This window comes from Pteronotus mesoamericanus, unplaced genomic scaffold (genome assembly GCF_021234165.1).
Source record: "Pteronotus mesoamericanus isolate MK-2021 breed Mesoamerican mustached bat unplaced genomic scaffold, CSHL_Meso_final scaffold_582, whole genome shotgun sequence".
Classification (NCBI taxonomy): Eukaryota; Metazoa; Chordata; class Mammalia; order Chiroptera; family Mormoopidae; genus Pteronotus; species Pteronotus mesoamericanus.
In genome coordinates, this window is record NW_026555323.1 from 4,476,968 (window position 1) to 4,498,791 (window position 21,824).

The 21,824-nt window shown below is 53.5% G+C and overlaps 1 protein-coding gene across 1 annotated transcript in view; it reads left to right on the forward strand.

Moving 5' to 3' along the window:
• The first annotated feature begins 275 nt into the window (after positions 1 to 275).
• Positions 276 to 21,824, forward strand: part of ADAMTS17 (ADAM metallopeptidase with thrombospondin type 1 motif 17) — a 190,227-nt gene continuing 168,678 nt past the window's right edge. The window contains exons 1-3 of the mRNA XM_054561974.1: positions 276 to 354; positions 758 to 1,122; positions 8,642 to 8,807. Coding sequence (XP_054417949.1) covers positions 276 to 354; positions 758 to 1,122; positions 8,642 to 8,807 — 610 coding nt within the window. The remainder of the gene's footprint in view (positions 355 to 757; positions 1,123 to 8,641; positions 8,808 to 21,824) is intronic.

The following is a 21,824-nucleotide window of genomic DNA, read 5'->3' on the forward strand; positions in this document are numbered from 1 at the left end:
CGTGTAAGAAAGTGCTTACAACCTAACTACGCACCCTGGTTTTGACCCGTTCTAGCCAATAGGGAAGGGGGAGGCGGGGCAGGGGAAAGCAGAAGCCCAATCACCTTCTGCTCTTCGAGGAGAAGGCGGGGCTTGGGATTTACCACGTTGGGTTTGTCCGCAGCGCTAATTACTTTTTCCAAAGGCAGGAGGAGGGTTTCACTCCGGCTGGCGCCGCCGCCTCGCGCGCTCTCCCTCCGCCGCGACTGTCCGGGGGGCTGCTCCTCCCAAGTACCATGTGTGACGGCGCCCTGCTGCCTCCTCTCGTCCTGCCTTTGCTGCTGCTGCTAGTTTGGGGACTGGACCCGGGCACAGGTAGCGCTCCCTCTCCCACCGTCCTTCTTCGCCGGTGCCTCTCGCGACCACCTTGCTGCTGCCCTCCCGAGGCATCCTCGGTCAGCCCGCGCAGCCGGGCTCCGGCGGCGGACGGCTGACAGCGCCCGGGGCCGAGGAGGCGCAGGCCGCAGCCGCGGGACGGGGCTCCGAGCCGGGCGGCCGCCCGGGGGAGCTTCCCCGGGTGGTCGGGCCCGGGCGGCGGCGCTGGCGGGCACGGAGGTGCCGGGACGAGGGAAGGGACGAGAGCGCCCGCTCGGGGCCGCGTTGTCCCGGTGCTGGCGCGGCGTGCCCAGCGCTGGACCTGCGCGCGGCGGGCGGCCGGCGGGAGGGCGGGCGGCCGGGCGGGCCCCGCCGCGCTGACGCGTCTCCTCTCTCCCCTCAGCTGTCGGCGACGCTGCGGCCGACGTGGAAGTGGTGCTCCCGCGGCGGGTGCGCCCCGACGACGTGCACCTGCCGTCGCTGCCCGGTGTCCCCGGGCCCCGAAGACGGCGGCGCCCTCGCGCGCCCCCCGCGCGCCCCCCGCCCGGCGAGCGCGCTCTGCTGCTGCACCTGCCGGCCTTCGGGCGCGACCTCTACCTGCAGCTGCGCCGCGACCTGCGCTTCCTGTCCCGCGGCTTCGAGGTGGAGGAGACAGGCGCGTCTGGGCGCCGCGGACGCCCCGCTGAGCTGTGCTTCTACTCGGGCAGTGTGCTCGGCCACCCAGGCTCCCTGGTCTCGATCAGCACCTGCGGCGCCGCCGGCGGCCTGGTACTGCCCGCGCCCCCTCCGGGTCTGCATGTCGGTCTGTCGCGGCGCATGGGGTGGTCCCCGAGGAGGGCTGGGAAGGGAGTGTGGGCACCTCGGTGGGAACGTCAGCCTTCAGGGCTGCTCTACCTGGGGAGTGCAGGTTTAGCCACCATACCTGTCAGGCGCCCAGGCTGAGAGGCGCGCTTCGCCCAGGGGAGAGAATACAGTATTTGCACCTGCACAGATGTGTAGGTGTGCATGTCTTGGAGAACACCTGTGTGTATATCTCACCTCTTCTTGGGTGTGGGGATGGGGTGGTGGGCATTCGACTTCCTTCTGCCCTTTTGAGCTTTTCTGTACCTGAAAAGGGGCTTTTGAAGGGTGCCCCTGACAGGCCACTAACCTGCCCCGATTAGTTGAACTGTGAGAATCAGGAGGGGGTGGGTGTTCGCATTCTTGTCCCCTTTCACTACATGTAGGCATTTGTGTGGCACCCACCCTGCGCCAGGCCTGAGGGGTGCTTACCTTGGTGCTAGGACTCTCTCTGTCCCCAGGAGCTCCCTCGCTATGGCAGTAGCTCTTCCTCTGTCCCCGAGACCCTGCCCTGCCGCATTTGAGGCATCTGTGACAGGTGCTTCAGGGGACAGGGGACGTTCATGTGCCCCCCTGCGCTGGCTGTGTTCACAGTGATCACTCGGATACACTGATGCCCAGCCAAAGGCTTCTCAGCTTCCCCGTGGTGCCTGGAGGAGCCCACATGGCTAGCAGATGGGCCTCCTCCGGCAAAGCCTGGTATAGGCTCCGGGCACGGAACGCACCCTTGTTTCTCTATCATCTGTCAGGATCTGCTGCCGGGGAAGCAGTTTCTGCTGTTCTTTTGTGCCTGCCTTTCCCAGGCACAAGACACTTCTTCCCCACCCTCCGCCTGACCTGGTGGCGCCATCTAGCATCCCCTAGCCCTTGCCCACATAGGCTGCCACAAGCCGCCTAGAGTCTGCAACAACGCCAGAAAGCCTGAGGGTGCAAGCTTTCACGGGAGACTTCTTCTTCTGAGCAGCGTAGGGGTCATGTCCTGGGCCTGGCCTTCACCAGTGTCCCTTTCAGGACTTTCCTGCGTCCCGATCAGACTGTGGTCTCCTTTTGCTCAGCGGGGAGACATTGGTTTCGTGGGTTCCGCGAGGATAATGGACCGCAGAGGGGGCAGAGAATGTGGGCTGTGGGCGAAGAGGCTTAAGTCGGAGTGAGAAAGGCTCAGATCACTGTAGGACTCGGGTCAAGGCTGTATCATGTTCTGGGAGGGACTGGAAGGCCCACATCATTTTTGCTGTTTTTGCCAAAGTGTTTAAAGTCTAGGTCACATCACTGTACTGTACATGGAAACATCTGAATCCCATTTGCTGCGGTTTAGTGAGTTTCTGTAGAGGTCAGAGTTTATACTTCTTGGTGTAAAGTTTCCAGCGAGCAGCTATCTGTGAAGGGGCCGGGGGTGGAAGTCTGGATAACATTGATTTAAATCCCCGCAGAGTGAGTGCTGGGCCCACTCACAGATGGCATGTGAGCAGGGAGGGTTCACGTCAGTCCTCCAGGCTCCGGGGGCTGCCCTTCCCTTCGGCACCATGTGAGGGCGCTGTGCTTTAGATAAAGGAACGCGGCCAAGAGGCTGAGTTTGGCTGTGCCAGCTGCGGGTGGACCTCTAAGACTAGAGATTCTAAATTCCTGCTGGAGCAGACACCTCTGTTGTTTAGTGTACCTTGTTCGCCCCGCTCGTGTGCGCCAGGTGCCGGACCCTCCTACGCAAGCACACTGGCTGAAGGCAGGAGGGAAGACACAGCCTGGTGACTTGGAGGGGACCTCGTAGGTGCAAGGTGGACCTGGAATGTACAGAGTACAGGAAGGACAGCAAAGTAGGCTAACCCAGTTTGCATCGCAGTCAACGCTGCTTTCATTCTTGATTCTCAGATGTGCTTGAGACAGTTCAGGTGGGTGGGCGTGTGTCAGTCACTCTTGTCAATGGCGGAAGCTCTGTGAGGTGGAGATGCCGGGGGCGGGTGTGTGTGTGTGTGTGTGTGTGTGTGTGTGTGGCGTGTGTCAGGGCAGGCTTGGCTACAGACCTGAGAGAGAGGCAATGTCATGTAGATAACTTTTGGTGGCCATATATGACGGCATCGCAAAGCCTCCTTGTAGCTAGAGAATCATGCAGAACAAACTTAGCCTGTAAAAGGCCAAATGGTAACTATTTCAGTCTTCAAGAGCCATCTGGTCTCTGTTGCCACTTCTCAACACTGCCCTTTTAGTGAGACAGCGGCCACAGACAGTAAATAAACAGAGACGTGAATGTGTTCAATAAAACTTTATTCTGATGTTGAGTATCAGTGAAACCCTGCCATGTCAAACATCCCCACAATGGCTCGGCGGAGCGTGTCGGGTGCAGGGGCTGGGAACGCAGGCTCTGCTCCCCACTGCAGCGACTCCACCGTGCCATGGGGCTCCAGGGATGTTTAAAGGAGGTGCGTGCTTAGAGCAGACCCTCACTTCATTGTTTCGGGGTGCGAAGAGTAAATCTCACACTCCATTTGCCCCGCATCCACTGCGTTTGCTGATGGGCCCAGGCATGAGCCCGCGGCGTTTCCTCCTTCTGTGTCTTATTTTGGAAATCTTGGCAAGCGGCGCTTTTTGTACCTACAGAGGACGCGGGCTCACGTCTTGTTTCCTGTTTATGCTGCTTCCTTTTATTTACATTTCAGAGAGTCCTTAGCTCTCCTGCAAGGTTTGGGAAGAGTGTCTGTAACTGTATAATTTCAAAGCAGTGACGTGCGGCCGTGTGAGCGTGGTATTTCCTGCCCCAAATAATTGCCGTAAGCCGGGACCGGCCGCCTCCTGAGAACAGGACCAGATCGTGGAATGCCAGCAGAACTGGAATCAGGTGGAGCTTCTCCCGAACTGGCAGCGGAGATGGAACTCCAAGGAGCGGAACGAGTGGCCGTCTCTAAACTGACTCTCTGTGCTGCTTGTCTGAAGAGATCGAATGAAGGGACTGTTCCCATCCCAGTGGAGGGCGGGGCCCACCAGCAGGTGTGGTCAGCTGAGCAGTGGCTCTTCTGCCTCCAGTGAATACCCCCGGACTCTGGGGAGGTCACATATCGGATCTGTCTACCCCTTTTCAGCCAAGGCCGTGCCCGCCAGGGGCGTGCTGTGTGAGATGTTGGGACCAGACCGGACCCCCAGGAGCTCTGGGCTGCGGGAGGCACAGCAGCTATGCCCATTTTGCAGGCCATCCTGGAGGGACAGAATGAAGCTCAGGGATGCTCCTAGCACGCCTTCTCTGCAGTCACAGTCAAGCCCATGCTTGCTTAGAGTCCCCTCATCCAGGCTGGCCATTGGGGTCGACCTGGTGGCCCAGCCCACCCGGCTCTGGCTGGTCACTTCGACTGTAGTGCAGGCATTTGTGCAGCAGTAGTTTTGCTTTTAGATTCATGGTTCTGATAGCTCCCTCCCAGGGAGTGCACTTGGGAGCTTTTGCCGGTGCTCACTCCCATTCCATGTGGAGCAAGTGTGGTCCAAATAAGAATAGCAGGGCACTGAGGTCAGCCAGCCGGTGAGCAGGTCTGGGATGCTGCCACTTGTCCCTTTAGAAGGGAATTTCCAGACTCTTGATTGATTATAACGTTGACCGCTTTTTTAATCTTTTTTAAGAGAAGAGAAGGGAGGGAGAAAGAGAGGGAGAGAACATCAGTGAGTGGTTGCCTCTTGTGCACCACCTACTGGAGACCTGGCCTGCAACCCAGGCATGTGCCCTGACTGGGAATTGAACCAGCGACCCTTTGGTTCACAGGCCGGCACTCAATCCACTGAGCCACACCAGCCAGGGCACCATTGACTGCTTTTTAATGCAACATCACTTTATCACATACAGCAGAGCAGGGGTTAGTCTTGGCAAAAATCATACGGCGTGGAGACCATTTGGAAGGGAGCAAAGAGACCAAACTACGTTGTCATACATCATCATATTGATACAGGTGTCGGGAAGGTGCGTAGTCCCAAGTGACTCATCAGTTAATGTTACTCATCATGTGCAGCGTAAATATATTTGGAAAGCGCAAAGCACATTTTCAAGCTTTGTAAAAAGGAACAATTGAGCGGAGGTTAAAGAAAGGAAGAAGGCGGCAAAGGACAGTTGTGAAATTTGCCGGCACGGAGGAGCACAAGGGAAGAACTTGGATCAGAGAATTCTAAGGCATCCAGCCTTCTCTGGAAAGACGTTCACACGGCCTCACGGTGACATTCTGTCAGGCTGCCCGTGACCGTCACCTAGGATACATAACGAGGTTTCCTCATTTGAACTTCTGCTTCGTTGGCAACATTTTTTTTTTTTAAAGAAGTTTGAGATGGGATGATGAACTGAAGACATGTTAGACTGATTGCATTCTTGGAGCCTATTTCCTGAACTCTGAAATGCTGCAGCTGCCTGACCTTGGACATGTCCGACGGGAGAGGTTTTTGCAGCCAGCGTATTGGAGGGAACCACGCAGAGCCACCGGTTAACCTTTCCCTGTGCACGCTTCTGCACAGGGACGCACGGTCACGCTCTCGTTCCTTAGGAAATGAGACTGCACAGCCGTTCGGGGCGGTGATCCTTGAGCAAGTCGCTCCGCTCCTTGGAGCCTCCCCACCTGCAGCCCTATGCGGGGTGGGGGGCGATGTGAATAACATCGGCCTTACATGGCTGTTGATGGACTGAAATAAAGGAAGTCTGTGAAATCATTAAATGAGAGCTGGCACGTTAAGGCATTGAAAAGACATCTCTTCTCTTGCCCCCCAGGTCTTTCCCAGACGTGCCAGTTATAAATCAACCAGTCAGTCAGCACTGTTGACTGAATGACCAGATCCTTGTCACACACCTGCCATGTGCAGAACAGTCTGGTAGGCTCCCATGAAGCCTCAAAGAGAAGTAAATGCAGGCCCTGCCTTGGGAACGGCGGGGGCGGGGGGGGCAGTCCAGATTTGCACGGGAGCAAAGGTGCAGTGGAGCCTGCAGGGCAGTGGGGGGGGGGGGTGTGACAGAAGGTCTTGGGTGCTGAGAGGGAGGGTGACAGGGGAGGCACCTTGGTCAGGTCCTTCCTGAGAGAAGGGCCCGTGAGTGGGCTGTGGGATAGCGGTGGGAGGTGAGCAGAAGGGACAGGTGGCAGATTAGGCGAGGCGGGGCCCAGGTGCCAGCCCGAGGCATTGAGAGCTTATCCTGTAGTCGAGGTTCCCTACCTACCGGGCACTGGCATTGGCATGGCCGGAGGGGAGTCATTGCACAGTGACAGGCCCCACTCCGGCCTGAGAGCTGGGATTTCTAGCAGGTTCCCAGGGGCTGCATTTGGAGGGTCCCTGACCTCGAGGCAACGAGGAGCCTGTCTGGCTATGGCCTGGGGTGTCTCTGGTTCCTGGAGGAGAAGAGCATTTGGAGGCTCAAGGTGGGGGTCCCTCCAAACAAGACCTAAAGCAACCCCCCGCGAGGGGCTAGACTGTGTTAGTAGGATTTCTCACCAAGGTGAGATTCTCCCATAATTGCATTCCATTAGAAGGACCTGCTACCTGGCCTTTCACACCCTTGCTTGTGACTGCAAACACTAGGCCGCTGGCTTTGAAAGTGCTAGACCCAAGGGGGCCTTTGGCCTCTGGCACCCTGAGCATTTCAGGAAGCCAGGCCCCTTGTCAGAGGTGAGCGCCTGCCTCCCCCAGGGCGCATGGGGCTCCTCGGGCCGAACCCACTTCTTCAGTCTCTCCGGAGTATCGGGAGTGAACGCAGTCAAGTTGTAACTTCAAGGGAGAGGGCGAAGGCCGCGCTTCCCTGCAGACCACACGGTGCCACTTTAAGAGTTTTATTAGGGTAGTAAAATCTCTGAGTTGTTGTTGGCAGACGTTCTAATGAATTGGAAACCTTGAAATCTGCTTAGAGCAGTAAGCATGGTCTCACCCTGTGTTTGAGGACTAAGCGTTGCCTGCGATCTCATTGGATGAGCTGATCACTTTCAGAGAGGCTTGGTGCGACGCATCCTTTTGAAAGGGGGAGGGGCCTGTATGGCTTGGCTTGAGTGAACTCTATACTAGGACCGCAGGGGTCGCTGTGTTGCGGGGACGGCAGCATCGCTGTCCCACGGGGACCTGTTAGAAGGGCACGCGCCTCCAGGTCATTTTGATGCGCGCTGGAGTTTGAGGACCCCTGGTTTAGGATGTCGCAGCTTTTAGAAGACAGTGGTGGGAAAGAAAAAGAACGGGTGTTTGTAACAGCCTAGGACTGATCCACCTGGTCTCCTGAATCTGCTAGCGAAGGCTGCCTTGACCATCGATCCGTGGTGTGGGGCATGGGTGTCCAGCCCAGCGTGCGAACACCGGTCCTCCTCCAGCCCTCGGGTTCCTTGTGGGGGGTTTACCTTGTCCTGTTGACCCCTACTCAGGAGGGGAAGTAACAGCAGGTATCCTGGGGAAGGAGCATTGGTTCCAAGTGAGGGGAATAATTCTCTGCGTCACGTGTACATATGTGTGTGTATATACATATACATGTGTATACATATATATATATATTTTAGAGTCAATATCCATTCCATGAAAGTGACTGACTACAAATCCTAGTTCTTAAATTTTTCATTCAATGGACAAATCACGTTCTATCTGTCAGCTAGCACGTTTTTGCAATCTCTTTTAAGGGGGCTTTGGATAATATTTGGCCCCCACTTAAAATTTGGTGATGAACCACTTTTAAACCCTCTCAACTGTGTTTAGAAACTTAACGTACTCACTTTCATGTTCACGTTCTTCCTTTGATTAAAAAAACACACTCTTTGCGAGTATATAAGTGATTCTTATAAACCGAATAAGTTAGTCTTATAAACGCGGGGAGTCTTTTATGTTCTCTTATACATTCTAGTGCTGCTTGTAAACCTAGGGAGGTTTGAAAATCACAAGTCTAAATCAGCGATGCACTTGAAATTAGAATTACAGATCTCTCCCATTGGATACTTTGCCAGCATCTCTTAAAGGCTGCAAGTTCTGGGAAAGCCATGCACGAATCCCTTAACACAAAACGAGTGACTGCGCAGGTTCTGACCGCCCCCATCCTCTGTTTACTTCTAAGTGTCCCCAGGGAGATGTCCACTTCTCATTAAGGATATAATTGTCATTCAGTCCCAACATGTTTGGGGTTGCCCCTTCACGTTAGACTTCTAGGAGGTGACTTAAAAAATCATTGTAAAAATCAGGATTGTTTTTACTAATCAATACATCTTTGAAAGCACAGCTGGAAAGTGCGGCTGGTGCATGTGTCGCTGTCCCCCTCTGTGCCTTGTGCCCGCCTCCCCCGTGCAGCTGCCAGTGGGGTGCTGCAAGCCACACCAAAGCGCCTTCCTGGGCTCGGTGCCTGGGGGCAGCCCGCACAGAAAAAGCCCAGATGTGGGAACCAGGCCATAGCCAGGTGGCCGTGCTGCCCGCGGGCCACCGGGGTCGTGGGAGGGTGGAGGGAAGGTGACCGACATCCCGTCTTCCTTCTTCCGGGCAGGTCGGCCTCATCCAGCTCGGGCGGGAGCAGGTGCTCATCCAGCCCCTCAACAGCTCCCAGGGCTCGCTCAGCGGACGGCAACACCTGGTCAGGCGCAAATGGTCCTTGACACCCAGCCCCGCCGCCGAGGCCCAGGCACCCGGGCAGCTCTGCCAGGTCCTAACAGGTGAGTCCAGAAAGCAGCACCACTGACTCACGGCGCATGCCCACCCGGCCCGACCGCACGTCCCCAGGACCCCCCCACGGGTGTGTCCCCAAACGCACATGACACCACATGAGCAGGAACTGCACCCCACCTCCCGCGGTTCAAAAGCTTTTTCTTAATTCCCTCCGTGGTCCCCGCCGCCTTCTTTCCATGTGGATTAGTGTCAGCCCCTCGCGTGGTGCAGCCCTTTGAGAAAAGGTATTTCTGGAAGGAGCTCAGGATCTCGGTAACGCAGTTTTTCTCAATCTTACGGAACAAGAGCGAGCTGAGGCCCGAAAACCTCGATGGCTCATGGTCAATAGGCCCCAGGTTGCTGCAGGGCTCGGGTGAAAATTCGTCTCCTTGGCACACTGGCCAGAGCTCGGTTTTCTAAGACAGCAGTCCTCCGTCCTGGCGGCAAGAATTAGAGTCACCCTGCGGTCCCATGAAGCAGCAGTTCTCCAAGGGTGGCCCCGGGGCCACCTGTCCTCAGTACAGCCCCCTCCCCCCATCAGAAACTAGGGGGGCAGGTTCCGTGCCCAGTGTCTTCCCAGGCTGTCCCAGTAAATCTGACCATGCTGAGGTGTGGGAACCACAGTTTTAAAAAATGCCATCCACTGGCCTGTCCCCTAGTGTCCTGGTCCCGGTTGGTCAGGGCTGGGACTGGTACGTCAGCGTTTTTAAAGGCGATTTGAAGGAAGAAGCATGTTGGGATGAGAGCCCAGCGTCCTTACATTCTGTGACGATAGGAGCAGCCTGTGGGTTCTCCGTTAGGTGCTTAGGGACATTTCACGGTGCCTCGTCACTGGCAGTCCGCGAGTGTCCCCTGTGAAGACGGACATCCCGCTGCTCACAGGGGGCGTTTCCTGCCTGGAGACCGTGGGACCCCGTGGCTGACCTTTGGGAGCTGTGCTTTCGTAGTTTCAAGACTTATATAAAAAACAGAGCGTGTCTCCGTTTCGTATGCCACAGCCCTCGGACGTAAATCAATGGTGTGGATCTCTTTTAGGACAACTTCGCTAGGTGGAAAGGAGCCTTTGCAGCTCAGCTCAGCTCAGCTCTTCTGTGCAGTTTTGTTGCTGTCCAGGGAGTCGCCCCCCTGAGCCTCGCGTGCGTCCATCAGGGAGGCGCGCGAGGTGGTTTTGCTGGATCGAGACCCTTTCTGCAGCCCCCAGAAGTGGTAGGCGAAGAGAACCTGCCACCGCGCACAGGGTTTTGCTCTGTTCCTTCCCGTCACCATACAGAAACAGGGAGGATAGTCCATGGCATAAAATTACTAGTGGCTAAAACACAGGTATGTTTTAACCTCACGCCCCCCCCCCCCCCCCCCGCCCCAGTTAAATCAGTGCCCGCGAGCTGCCAGTCAGCGGTCAGAAAGCAGGGTGCGCGCGGGTGACGTCACGGAATGTTTGTCCCGTCGCCAGCTGCCCTTCGCGTTGGGGGTGTGGTGGCAAGGACAGCTGACAAGATGATAAACTGTGCTTGTGTTTTCATTTCTGTCCCTGGGGTGGGTGTCGAAGCACCCGTCCGATAGAATGTTTAGCCTATGACGAAAGAAATGAAACTATAACAAAAGCAGGGTGGGAGGATGTGATAGAAACGAAATGAAAACAAGAGCCGTCCTGCAAAGAGGCCGAGACACATTTCTGGGGTTGCTTAGACAATAACCTCCCCTTCCCTGCCCCCAAATCTATGCGCTTTGCTGTGTGGGAGCAACGGGCATTTTTAAGGTGGTGCTCACTCAGGCTCTGTCTTGGGTAGGAACACAGTGACACTGGGGAAAGGTATATATTTTGCTTCTGGTCCTTCTTACTTTACAAGATGAACTTTGTGAGCTCTGTTGCTGTGTTGAGGATAATGGGCATCTTAATAGGTTTAGCGCATAAGCATCAAACACTGGGAGTTTAGAAAGTGGGAAAATTAATTTACGGGGACACCAGCAAAAGGCTTTTTTTTTTTAATTCTCACCTGAGGACATTTTTTCATTGCTTTTTGTGGGGCGGGGGGACAAAGAGAGGGCGGGGGAGAGACACAGAGAGAGAGATAGGCATTGATGTGAGAAACAGCAATTGGTTACTTTTTTGGACGCGTCCTAACCAGGCATCAAACCCACAACCTGGGTCTGTGCTCTGACTGGGAATCGAACTGGGAACCTTTTGGTCTATGGCATGATGCTCCAACGAACTGAGCCACACCGGCCAGGGTGCAAAAAACACTTTTGAGGTTTCCTGGAAAGATTAATCAGAGTAACCCAAGCTTCCCCATGGGAACATGTTCTTTATGGCTAGGCATGGTGGCTGTAGGTGTCATCGTGCCTTGTCCTTAAGCTCGTGTTACCCCAACCCAGGAGGTGGCCTGGGAGTAGCCAGCTGGCTCATGCCGCTGAGCAGGAATCTGATGACTCTCCCTCCTCCATGAAGCACTCAGTTTCCCTGTGAGCTGGGCCAGGTAGGGCGCCAGGCTCTCTAGCGGGTAGAGGTACCACCACAGAGAAGGCCACCTGGAGGGAACCTCTCTGCCTTCCCTTGGGTACAACGGACCTTGCATTTCTAGCAGCCTTTGGGGCTCCCAGAGAGGGGACAGGCTGATCCTATTTCTGTTATAGCTCCTTATTTTTAGGAGCTTATAAACTGATTCATAAAATATCACTCCAGTTTGGAAGGTTGGAACTTGGCATGAAAATATGGCGTCTGTGTGAGTCTTTTTTTTTTTTCTTTTGGTGAGAGCATGAGTTTTTGAAGGTTTTCTGGCCATTCTCAACAGCTAAAGTGGCACTTGGGATATTTTGAAATGTTTTTCAATTTTTAAGTGGTTGTTTTTACTTTAAAACTTTCTGTCTGTTTTCTGCGGTTATTTTAATTTCTCCTCTCGGGTTCTGTTTAGAATCTTCCACTAGCCTCTCTAGCAACAGTTTGAAACTACCTCCACTGCCGTGGTAGACGTGACAGGTCCTGGTAGAGGTAGTTGGTAAAATAATAAAATGGATTTGCCACGAGGCACTTTCCAAACAGGACTCCTACACGTCGTGAGTGGTGGAGGGCTTGTTCGAACACATCCAGCAAAGGGACCGCGAAGCATCACTGTCTACTTGGTAGTTCAAGTTCCGTGATGACTGTTTTTTTTTTTTAAATAACTGCAGTTATTCTGTAATAGTATATGGCTCATTTATAGCCTTAAAAAGTTCATTTTTAGTTAGTATTTAGAAGTTACCATGATTCTACAGAAATTGCATATTGCTAACTTATGCACAAATTTACCTGTGTAATCATATGTGGGTATGTGTGCATATACTCTGTAGTAAATAATTGGTTGCGGCCTGTGTTTTAAGATGCATTTGGTTGGAAATGACAGAAATCAGATAGGCTTAAACGCTGGCAGCCTCACCGCCATGGGTGTGGCTGGGGCTGGCTTCTTGGCAGTTCTTTCTCTATGTGACAGCTTTTTCCTCTGCAGGCTCCTCTCTGGTGACCAGGAAGAGGCCGCGGGGCCAAGGAGGTGACCTCTGTTTAATCAAGGGTCGAGGAGGGGCGGCCTGGATTGCGGCTCTCACTCCTTTCTGCCCGTCCCTGGTTTGTCTCAGTGTCTGGAGGCAGGATCTGCAGGGCACAGGTCTCAGGAGCTATCGCTCTGCTTTTATTCCTAGTCCCCCCTCCCTGCGAGCCCCCACGCCGTTGGTGAAGAGCTGGGGGAGTGGATCAGAGGGCCTTCAATCCGGCTCTCATCCATCATTACAGCCCACGTGGTTGTAAGACATGGGCTGGCTCCCTCTAAGTTCCATAAAGTTTCTCCTCGGAGCCTGGGCAGCTCCTTACCCCGCTGCGCCCCAGGGGTAAAAGTGGCTGCTGGGTTTTGCTCATATAGAAGAGGCTCAGTCCCCCCTGGCGTTGGTTCCTCTGAACTTCTTGGAGATCTCAGCTTTTCAGTGGATTGAAAAATGAAAAAGCTTTTGTGGTTTATTCGGTTTGTCTTGTGTCGGCGGTCGTGTTGGTCTCCCATGGGCTTCAACGTCTGGACTGGAAGCGAAACCCCCAAAGCATTTGTGTTTCTCCATGTTAGTATTTCAAGTATTTATTCACGGCTAAAAATAAGAAACCCTGAAATTAGACAGCACCATTTTAAGGACTATTACTCCCGGAGGAAGTAGAGTCACCCTAGAGGCTGTCTCTGGCTCCCAGAGTGACCCCAGAAGAGGCCCTTGACATTCCTGCGCCTTTGCACTGGTCCACTGCAGCGGCTGGAATGAGGTGCCACGGCTTACATGGCTTAAACGACACTTGTTTCTTCACAGTTCTAGAGGCTGGAAGTCCAAGCTCCAGGTGTTGGAAGTTCAAGGCCAAGGTGTTGGCAGGGTTGATTTCTTCTGAGGCCTCTCTCCTTGGCTTGTCGGTGGCTACCTTGTCTCGGTGACCTCATGGTTATGCCCTGCACACATCTGTCCCCTAATCTCCTGTCCTTACATGAACACCAGTCAGACTGGATTATGACCCCCGGCTAAGGACCTCATGGTTATTTCATTAGCGCAGGAAATAGCTGTCGCCAAACAGGGTCCCACGCAAAGGTGCTGCTGCCGATGAGGGCACACCTTTAACCACACCCACATTTGGATATGTAACATGTCCAGTATCCAGTTCTAAATGTTCCCCTGCTTCCAAAATAATCTTTTCTAGCCAGGTGGCAGTGCACTGCAATAGTTAAGAGTTCACGTTCAGACCAGCTGGGACTGACATCCGGACGTCACCACCTGCAGGCTTGAGGGACTCCTCTGTGTCTCAGTTTCTTTCTTGGTAACAATGGTGATGATTGCATGTACTTTATAGAATTATTAAGATGGTTATATAAGTTAATATGTGTAAAGCGCTTACAACAACGTGTGGCACAAAATATTGTATCGTAAGCCCTCACGTAACATGGTTGATGGGTTCTGTTACTTTAAGCGAAATGATGTATAATGAAACCAATTTTACCGCAGGCTCAGTGACATAAACAGTTACGTTTCTCTGATATTTGATTAGTGTTAGAACACAAGGATATTAACATTGAATGAAAGGATGATATTCAAGCATCCTTTCTTGATGCTGTATATCGTTAACTATTATTATTATACCTAGAAACAATTGGATTTTTATAATTTTTTTTATCATATGGCTTTTTTCCATCTTTCACAAATATTCTGTATATTGGAATTTGGAGACGGTGGCCTATGGGGGGGTTCCCATTGGTTCTTCATTTTTCACAGTTGCAATATCTCTGCTGAGATTTCCTGTCTTGTTCCTTCATGGAGCGTCCCGCGGCGACGCTCTCCAGGCTTTCTGCCCGAGTGTAAGCCTCTCTGACCAGCTCTGCCGCTGCCCCGTGCTGTTCCTTTTTTCCAAGTGCCGACTCGCCCGCCCAGCCCGCCCGTCTTCCTGCGCTGGCTCACCGTGTGTGCGAGCTGCCCCCCACAGCAGCAGCAGACGTCGGGGTGACGTGGGGTACTGCAGGGAGGGCACCGGCGAAGGGTCCTGCAGGTGGCTGGGCTGGGAGCCGGCGGCGGGGTGGTGGCGACCCCTGACCACCTACCCTTGCTAACAGTTTAAGACAGCTTGTCACCTTCTAAAAATGCCTGTGTATTCAGTTGCAAAAAATTCTTCCTGCATCAGCAGTCCATCGGTGCCATATTCCTCCCTGCCCTCCCCTGTCCTTCCTTCCTTTTGAAATGGAGTCATTCAGCAAACGGAGCCGCCTCAAAGGGACGCCCTCTTCCCTGGGGGGTCCCACCTGTGCTCCTGTGGATCGCCCGCCCTGCTCCCCCGGCCCCCCAGAGACTCTGTTTTCTGAACTGATCACTGGAGACTCAGGAAAAAGGGAAAAGCCAGGCCTGGGCGCAGCATTTGAGTGAATCTTTATGTAAATATTAATTACAGTCTCTACGCCTTTAAGCTTTTGAAACTTGGCGTGTGTGTGTGTGTGTGTGTGCGTGCATGCGCGCGCTTTAAATTGGCTTGAGTAGATTTTATTTTTGGGTCTCCATTTAAACCCTGTAATACGCTGTGGTCAAAGGCAGTAACGAGGTCACCGGGCTGATGTGTGTGCCGCTGACGGTGCCGGGCCCAGCCCTGGTCCCTGGGCCTCCTGCCGCGAACAAGAGCGTAGGTTCCGGCCCTCACGGAGCTGCCATTGCAGTGGGCTATTGCTGACACTTGCTTTGAAAGCTCTGATTAACAGTCTTATTCGGGATGTGCCCTGGGGAAGAGGGTCCCCAGTCACCACATCACCCTTCCCCCTGTGACCATCTAGGGGACGGGCAGGTGGGAAGGTCTTTCTGATTCCCAGTGGCGTTTGCTGGGCCTGTGGAGGGGGAAGAAAGAGGGGGTGAGGACCAGGCCACCAGATGGACAGCCGTGACTTTGCAACATGCCGCAGGGGCACCCAGCCACGAGGTGGGGTGTCCTCAGTGGCCCAGAGTTCGGGGGGCCCTGCTTCTCTCACTGCCTGCCCGCCTGCTCGCCCCCGCCTGCTTCCTGGGCCCCTTTCACCGTTCTCTGCTTTCCCTTCACGTGGGCACCTGACGGCTCCGTGAGGCTGAGGTGTCCCCGCTGACCCCGGCCCTGGTTCCTGCCCAGAGGGGCTGTGCTCTCTCTACGCCGTCTCCTGACACCAGCGCTTTCCAAGGCGCTGCTGCGGTCACCGCTGCTCTGTCCTTACCTCACTGCCTGGGGGTCCGTCTGCCTTTTCACCCTGGAGCTGGCCCCGCCTCGCTGTCTGGAGCCCCTCGTCTTCCGCGTCTGGAATCTCTACTTGCGTCCAGCACTTTGTGTTTCTGAACTGGATCGTTGTCTGGCCCAATGTTCTCACCCCATTCCATCTACTCACCCAGACTCAAAATTAACTGTTTGTTCTCCCTTCATGGTTCCCTTTACATGCGTCCCCCCATATTTTTTGTCAGCTTCTCATTTTGATATAACTGCAAGAGCTTTGGTACACTCCTTACCCAAATCCATCCATTGCTAACGTTTCCCCCGCGTGCTCCATAGTTAGCTTTCTCTGCCTCCCTCTGCCCTCCTCTCTCTCCCCTCTTCTTCACCCTCTCCTCCCTCTCCCTACCACTCACACTTTTTTTTTTCTGAACCCCCTGAGAGCAATTTGCAACCATCATACTCCTTTATCTATAAATACTTTTATTTACATTTCCTAAGAACTCTAACTAACCCTCCGTTATTTATCAAACTCAGAATAGGAAACGTGGACGCAGCCCTATTATCTAATACATCATTTGTATTTAAATTTTGTCCGTGGTCCTAGCGATGTCCTTCATAGCTTAGTTTGCGTGATGCAGAAGCCAGTCAAGAATCGCCCTGCACTTAGCTGTCACGGCTCCCTTCTCCTCTAGTCTGGGTCAGTTACTTAGTATTTGTCTTTCCCAACCTTCACATTCCTTCAAAAATACAAGTGCAGTCTGCTTCTTTTGCAGGTCTTTAAATTTGGTTTTGTCTGAGGTCTTTGCATGATTGGACTTCGCTGACACGTTTTCGGCAGGAACAGCGCGGAAGCTGGGCGTGCTTCTCAGGACATCTCAGTAGCTGCGGTACACGCTCCATCTGTCTGTTGTTGGGGATGTCGACTTGTATTACTTGGTTCAGTGTGTGTTCCTGGGTTGATCTGCTATAAAGCTATTACCTTTCCACATGTAATTAGCAAGTAAATTGTGGGATCTTGGTGACAAGGGAAATACCCTGTTCTTCATCAAACTCTCTCTCACTAGATTTAGCGCCTCCTCATTCTTGGCAGACTCAGTTATTATTGTGATGGTTTCAAAGTGGCTTTTCTAACTCCATCATTTCCTCCACTTTTTTTTTAAAGTTTTTTTTTTTTTGGAGAGATGGGAAGGGAGGGAGAATGAGGGAGAGAAACATCGCTGTGAGAGAGAATCATCCGTCCGTTGTCTCTCGCATGCCCCCAACAGGGAGCAGACCTGCAACCCAGGCATGTGCTCTGACCGGGAATCGAACCGGCGGCCTTTGGCTTTTCAGAAGGACGCCCAACTGAGACAACGCCAGTCAGGGCAATTTCCTCCACGTTTCAAATCCGTGTTCTCCTGCAAGAAGGGAATGTCCCCTTCTCCCCCATTTATTTATTTATATCTGTGTAGACTTGTAGGTTCTTATTGCACCCCATGGATGTGGATGAGTATGTATGTATGTATTTCCTCAGATGGTCTCAGATTGGGCCATTGTAAGGGTGATTTATACTATCAGACGTGGGTATTGGATTTCCGAAAGGCTTTTGCAGCATCGTGGAGACAAGCAAGCGACTGCTCTCCCTAGATCTATTGCCGTGGTACATGATATAAATAGATTTCCTAATATTACACCAACCTTGAACTCCTGCTATAAATCTCCTTTGGTTGTAATGTATTATTTCCTTAAAGGGATATTACATTCTACTTGCTAATGTTTTATGTAGGCTTTTTGCACCCATATTCATACATCATGTTGCTCTATAATTTTCTAGTTTCCGTGTGAGCAATCACTCTTAGTTTAGCTAGCGAAGTTGTACTAGTTTTAAAAAAAATTATGGAAGTTTTCCTTTGTTTTCAGTGCTCTGGAATAATTTATGAATCATTGAGGTCATCTGGTCCATGAAAGTTTGGTGGAATCCCCTTTGGGACCATCTCAGCCTGGTGTTTTTCTTGTGCCTGTAACTCTTTTTATAACTTCTTCTGTTGTTTCTTCTCTAAAACTTGGCCTGTTTAAGTTTTGTATTGCCAATGGGATCAATTTTGGTAAATTGTATATTCCTAGTAAATTCATTAAGTTTTCAAATTGAAAAAGTTCCCCTCTTACTTGATATATTAAATAATTATTATTTAACGTGGTTCAAACTAGATTGCAAATTTCTAGACCATTGGTATATTAAAGATATACCGTGGCTTAAGGAACTGTATCAAATGACCTTTTCATGTCTTTTTACTGCTCTTGAAATCCATCTTGTGTTTTGAGGGCCAACTTACATGCCACCTCTTCCAGGAAGTCCCCCCTGATTACCTCACTTAGTTTTCTAGAACCTTGAGGCACTTTGTCTACATTCTGAGTATTACACATATCTCTGTGTGCCATTCGTTGTCTTAGCTGTGTCTCATGTACGCTGACTGGAAGGCAAGACTCATGTATTTCTTTCCTATTGCCACTGTAAGAAATTACCACAAACTTAGTGGCTTAAAGCAACAGAAGTGTATTCTCTTACAGTTCTGGAAGTGGGCAGTCTGAAATCAGCTTCACCGGGCTAACGTCAAGATGTCAGCAGGCCTTCATTCCTTCCACAGGCGCTAGGGGAGAACCCACTTCCTTGACTCTTCCAGCTTCCAGAGGCCGCCCATGCTCCTTTGTTCTCAGCCTCTTCCTCCATCTGCAAGGCCAGCAAAGGGCCGTGGAGGCCGCGTGCATCATGGCGACAGTTTCCTCGGTCGTCTGCGCTCTCAGCCTCCCTCATATGAGAACACGTGTGATTACATTAGGCCTAACTGGATTATCTGGGATAATCTCCCCGTCTTGGGATCCTTAACTTAATCACATCTGCAAAGCCCCTTTTATTGTGTAAGTTCACACAGTCATACGTCCAGGGGATTAGGACCCGGACATCTTTGGGGGGCCTCTCGCGTTCATAAACCTCCTTCCCGGGCATCCTATTTCAGAAACGTTTCTGCCATCAGCCTAAGCCTACCCAGTCCCTGTGTAACAATTCCGTGTTCTTCCCCTTTCGCAGAGAGCTGTCTTTGGGACACACTCTCTGAGAGAACCCAGAAAACTCAGGACAGGGCAGGCTCTCAACGTTGTCCTCGTACACGGGTGCTCTCCTCGAATCTTCCCATCGCTTGATTGAGAAAGAAACTCTGAAACTCAGCACAGAGAGACAAAAAGGAAAGGAAAGGACACCCGGCCATGTGCCTGCGTGGTGTGTGTGCCCGAGGGCCTTTCCCACTGCCGTTCCCCCGAGCAGCGGCACTGGAAGACAAGTGTGTTGTCTTTTCCCAGTTCTCTCCTGTGCTCTTATGCAACGCATGCCCGCCCCCCTGGAGTAGCTCAAAGCAGAGGCGGCCTCCAGCTTAAATAGGAAAATCTGCCTCGAGCTGCAGACGGATCAAGAATGCACAGTTTATTATTTAAAGTGCACGCTGGCTTGGGACTGTCCAGGTGGCTCAAGGAAGCTCCTGGCAGCCGGTCCGGCCCTGAGGCGGGAGGAGGGACTGTGGTCCCCAGAAGGCACGGGCCGGGTGGCCGAGGTGCTGCCTTGGAGTTCCAGGGGCGGTGGGGGTGGAGCGGCGGCCGCTGCCAGTTCCCGCAGAAGTGTCTGATTTTTGAATCAGCAGCGGTTGAGCTCCTCCAAGGGGGAGAGCTGGAGGGGACACGGGCCTGAGCTCAGGAGCATGCTAGGCCTCCCTCCCAGCAGGAGGCCCCGAGCCAGAAAGTCGGACACAGAGAGGGAAGGGGGGCAGACCCCCCGTTTGGAGTGACTGTTTGGTCTTTTTCAGAAACGACTTTAGGGTCGTGTGGGTTTTTTGTTGGGTTTTTTTTTTTTTTTTTTTTTTGCCCCCTCTGCAGAAAGGCTTGGCTTTCTCAGTCCACTCGTTTCTCATGGAAAAGCCCAGCAAAAAAAAAAAAAAAAAGTCTCATCAGGACATCTGCTGCCCAGTTTTCTTGGGCGTTCTCCAGCCACGAATGCAGTGGCTTCATTTTGCAGAGCCTTCTTCCAGAGCAACGGGCAATTTCTTGTGCACGGCCAGACAGGGAATTCGCTCGCTGGGACCGGCGTTGGGTTGCACAGACTGCCTTCGGGCTGAAGGAGCGTGTACCTTTCTCAATCCATTAGCAAGTCATAGATCAAATTCCCTGTCACTGGGCTTGGACAGAGCTGGACAGTGCGCCATGGCGGGAAAGCCCAGTAAAGCTGGGAGTGTGCCCGCCCAGCTGAGCAGAAAATAGCGGGCGTCGCTGGTGGGTGGTCAGCTGTGGCAGGGGCACGGAATGGGACCTGGGACCAGCTGTAAAGGACCAGAGCCCCCAGGTGGGGACACAGAGAGACCACGCCCACGTCTGCCGCGGGTGATGATGCTGCAGCCGTGCTCAGGGACACTCAGAGCTTCGGGAGGGGAAAAGAGGCTTTTCTGCTCTCCCAGGAGGCAAGTGTCATTTAGAGACAGAACTTAAGGCCAGGGCCCATGCGCGGCCTTCTGAGCCCTCGCAAAGATAACCAGCGTGCTTTATATCAACATGTAAAGAACTACACCTTTCTCCTGGAAGATAAACTGTAAGCCATCCCTGCCAAGGCCAGTGGCTGCTTCTCTGACTCTTCTCCGGGGGCTTCTGATTTCCTTGCGCTGCCCCTGACCTCGCGACGTTGGCGCGGGGGTGGCCGTGGGCAGGGCTGGCCGAGCTGGCAGGCCTTGCGCCTGCTCCATCCTGGAGGGTATCATCTGAGTCACAGCTGGATGGCTTGTTCCCATGCGTGGAGCAGTTAATCATTTTTTTGATGGAGCGTGTTCGGAGCCGCGTTGGGGCCGAGGCCCTCAATTAATTTCTGTCAGGGGCCTCGTTGGCTTGCCTCTGAGTTTGCAAAACGGCCTCCTTCAGTATAAATAATGTGTTTCTTGGTGGCGAGGGTTGTCTTGGCCGTCACAGCGGTGTCAGCGGCTGCCCCCAGATCTACCCTGCTGCCCCTGCCTGATGTCCTTCCCCGCGGAGGGTCTTTGGGCTCCTGCTCATCCCATATGAAGATGGAGGTTTTTCACATGAAAGTCTGCAAAGGAATAGCCCAGTTATTATTATTTTTTATCGTCACCCAAGGACATTCCTTTGCTGCTTTTTTTTTGAGAGAGAAGAAGGGAGAGGGAGAAACATTGATTGGTTGCCTCCTGTACGTGCCCGGACTGAGGATCGAACCCTCAACCTAGGGATGTGCCCTGATTGGGAATCGAACCCAGGCCCTTTTGGCACACAGGATGATGCTCTAAGCCACTGGGCCGCCCGGCCAGGACAGCACAGTTGTGCTTTTCTCCAGCTGTAAATGACATGCACAGCCTTACAAAGCATCCTGGAAGTCCCTTCGAGAGCCCCTCTGAAGATGCTCCCTGTGCCTTCCCTGTCTCTCTGTGTCCACGTCACCTGGTGAGGACCAGGCCCTCCCTGGACACTGCGGGTAGGAGGGAGGGCCCGTGGAGAAGAGTTCCCAGAAATGGCTGAGCCACGCAGACTGCAGGCTCACTGACCCCAGGAGTGCCGGGCTGGGGCCGCGGGCTCTGAGTGGATGGGGCGGGGGCTTTGGGAGTGTCCCTGGGGAGGGAGGCCTGAGCTGGGTCCGACTACTGCTGGGCTTCCGCGGGGTCGGAGGGTAGGCCACGGCAGAGCAGGGGAGGCCGGTCGTGCTGTCTGTCTCTTTGTACACTGTCAGCGTGCCTGGCTCCTTCTAGGGCTGGAAGCCCCACTACTGGGGAGTATGGAGAGGGCTACCTACCAGCCAGGGCAGAGGGTGCAGAGAAGCACACGTCCTACGTGACCGTGACCGTGACCGAGCATAGCTCCTCCGGACCGCCGTCTCCTCCCGTGTTTGTGGTGAGGGCTCCGTCCCGGGCTGACCACGGGCTTGGTCACTGGCCGAGGCCACGAGCAGCATTGGAAGGAGGGACATGCATAGGATCGTGCGGTTAGAAACAGCTTTCTTTGGGACATCTCCGTTACGGTCCGTCACAGTGCTCCCCAGCAAAATGCCCTGCTTCTCTTTGGAGCCAGATTTGGGGACACGGTGACGTAGCAAGAAACCAAAACAAGGATTCATGGCCCTGGGTCTCGTGTGGCTTCCTGCCTTATCCGACCGGGCGTCCAGTGTCCAAGGTGCATGCCTATGCAGATGGTACTTGTCCCTGCGTCCCCTGGGGTGGCCTTTCCTATCGCCGGGTCAGGCACCCTGGGGTCGTCCGCAGGGATCATCCAGCAGAGAAAGCAAGTGGGAGGGGAAGCCGAGCAAACC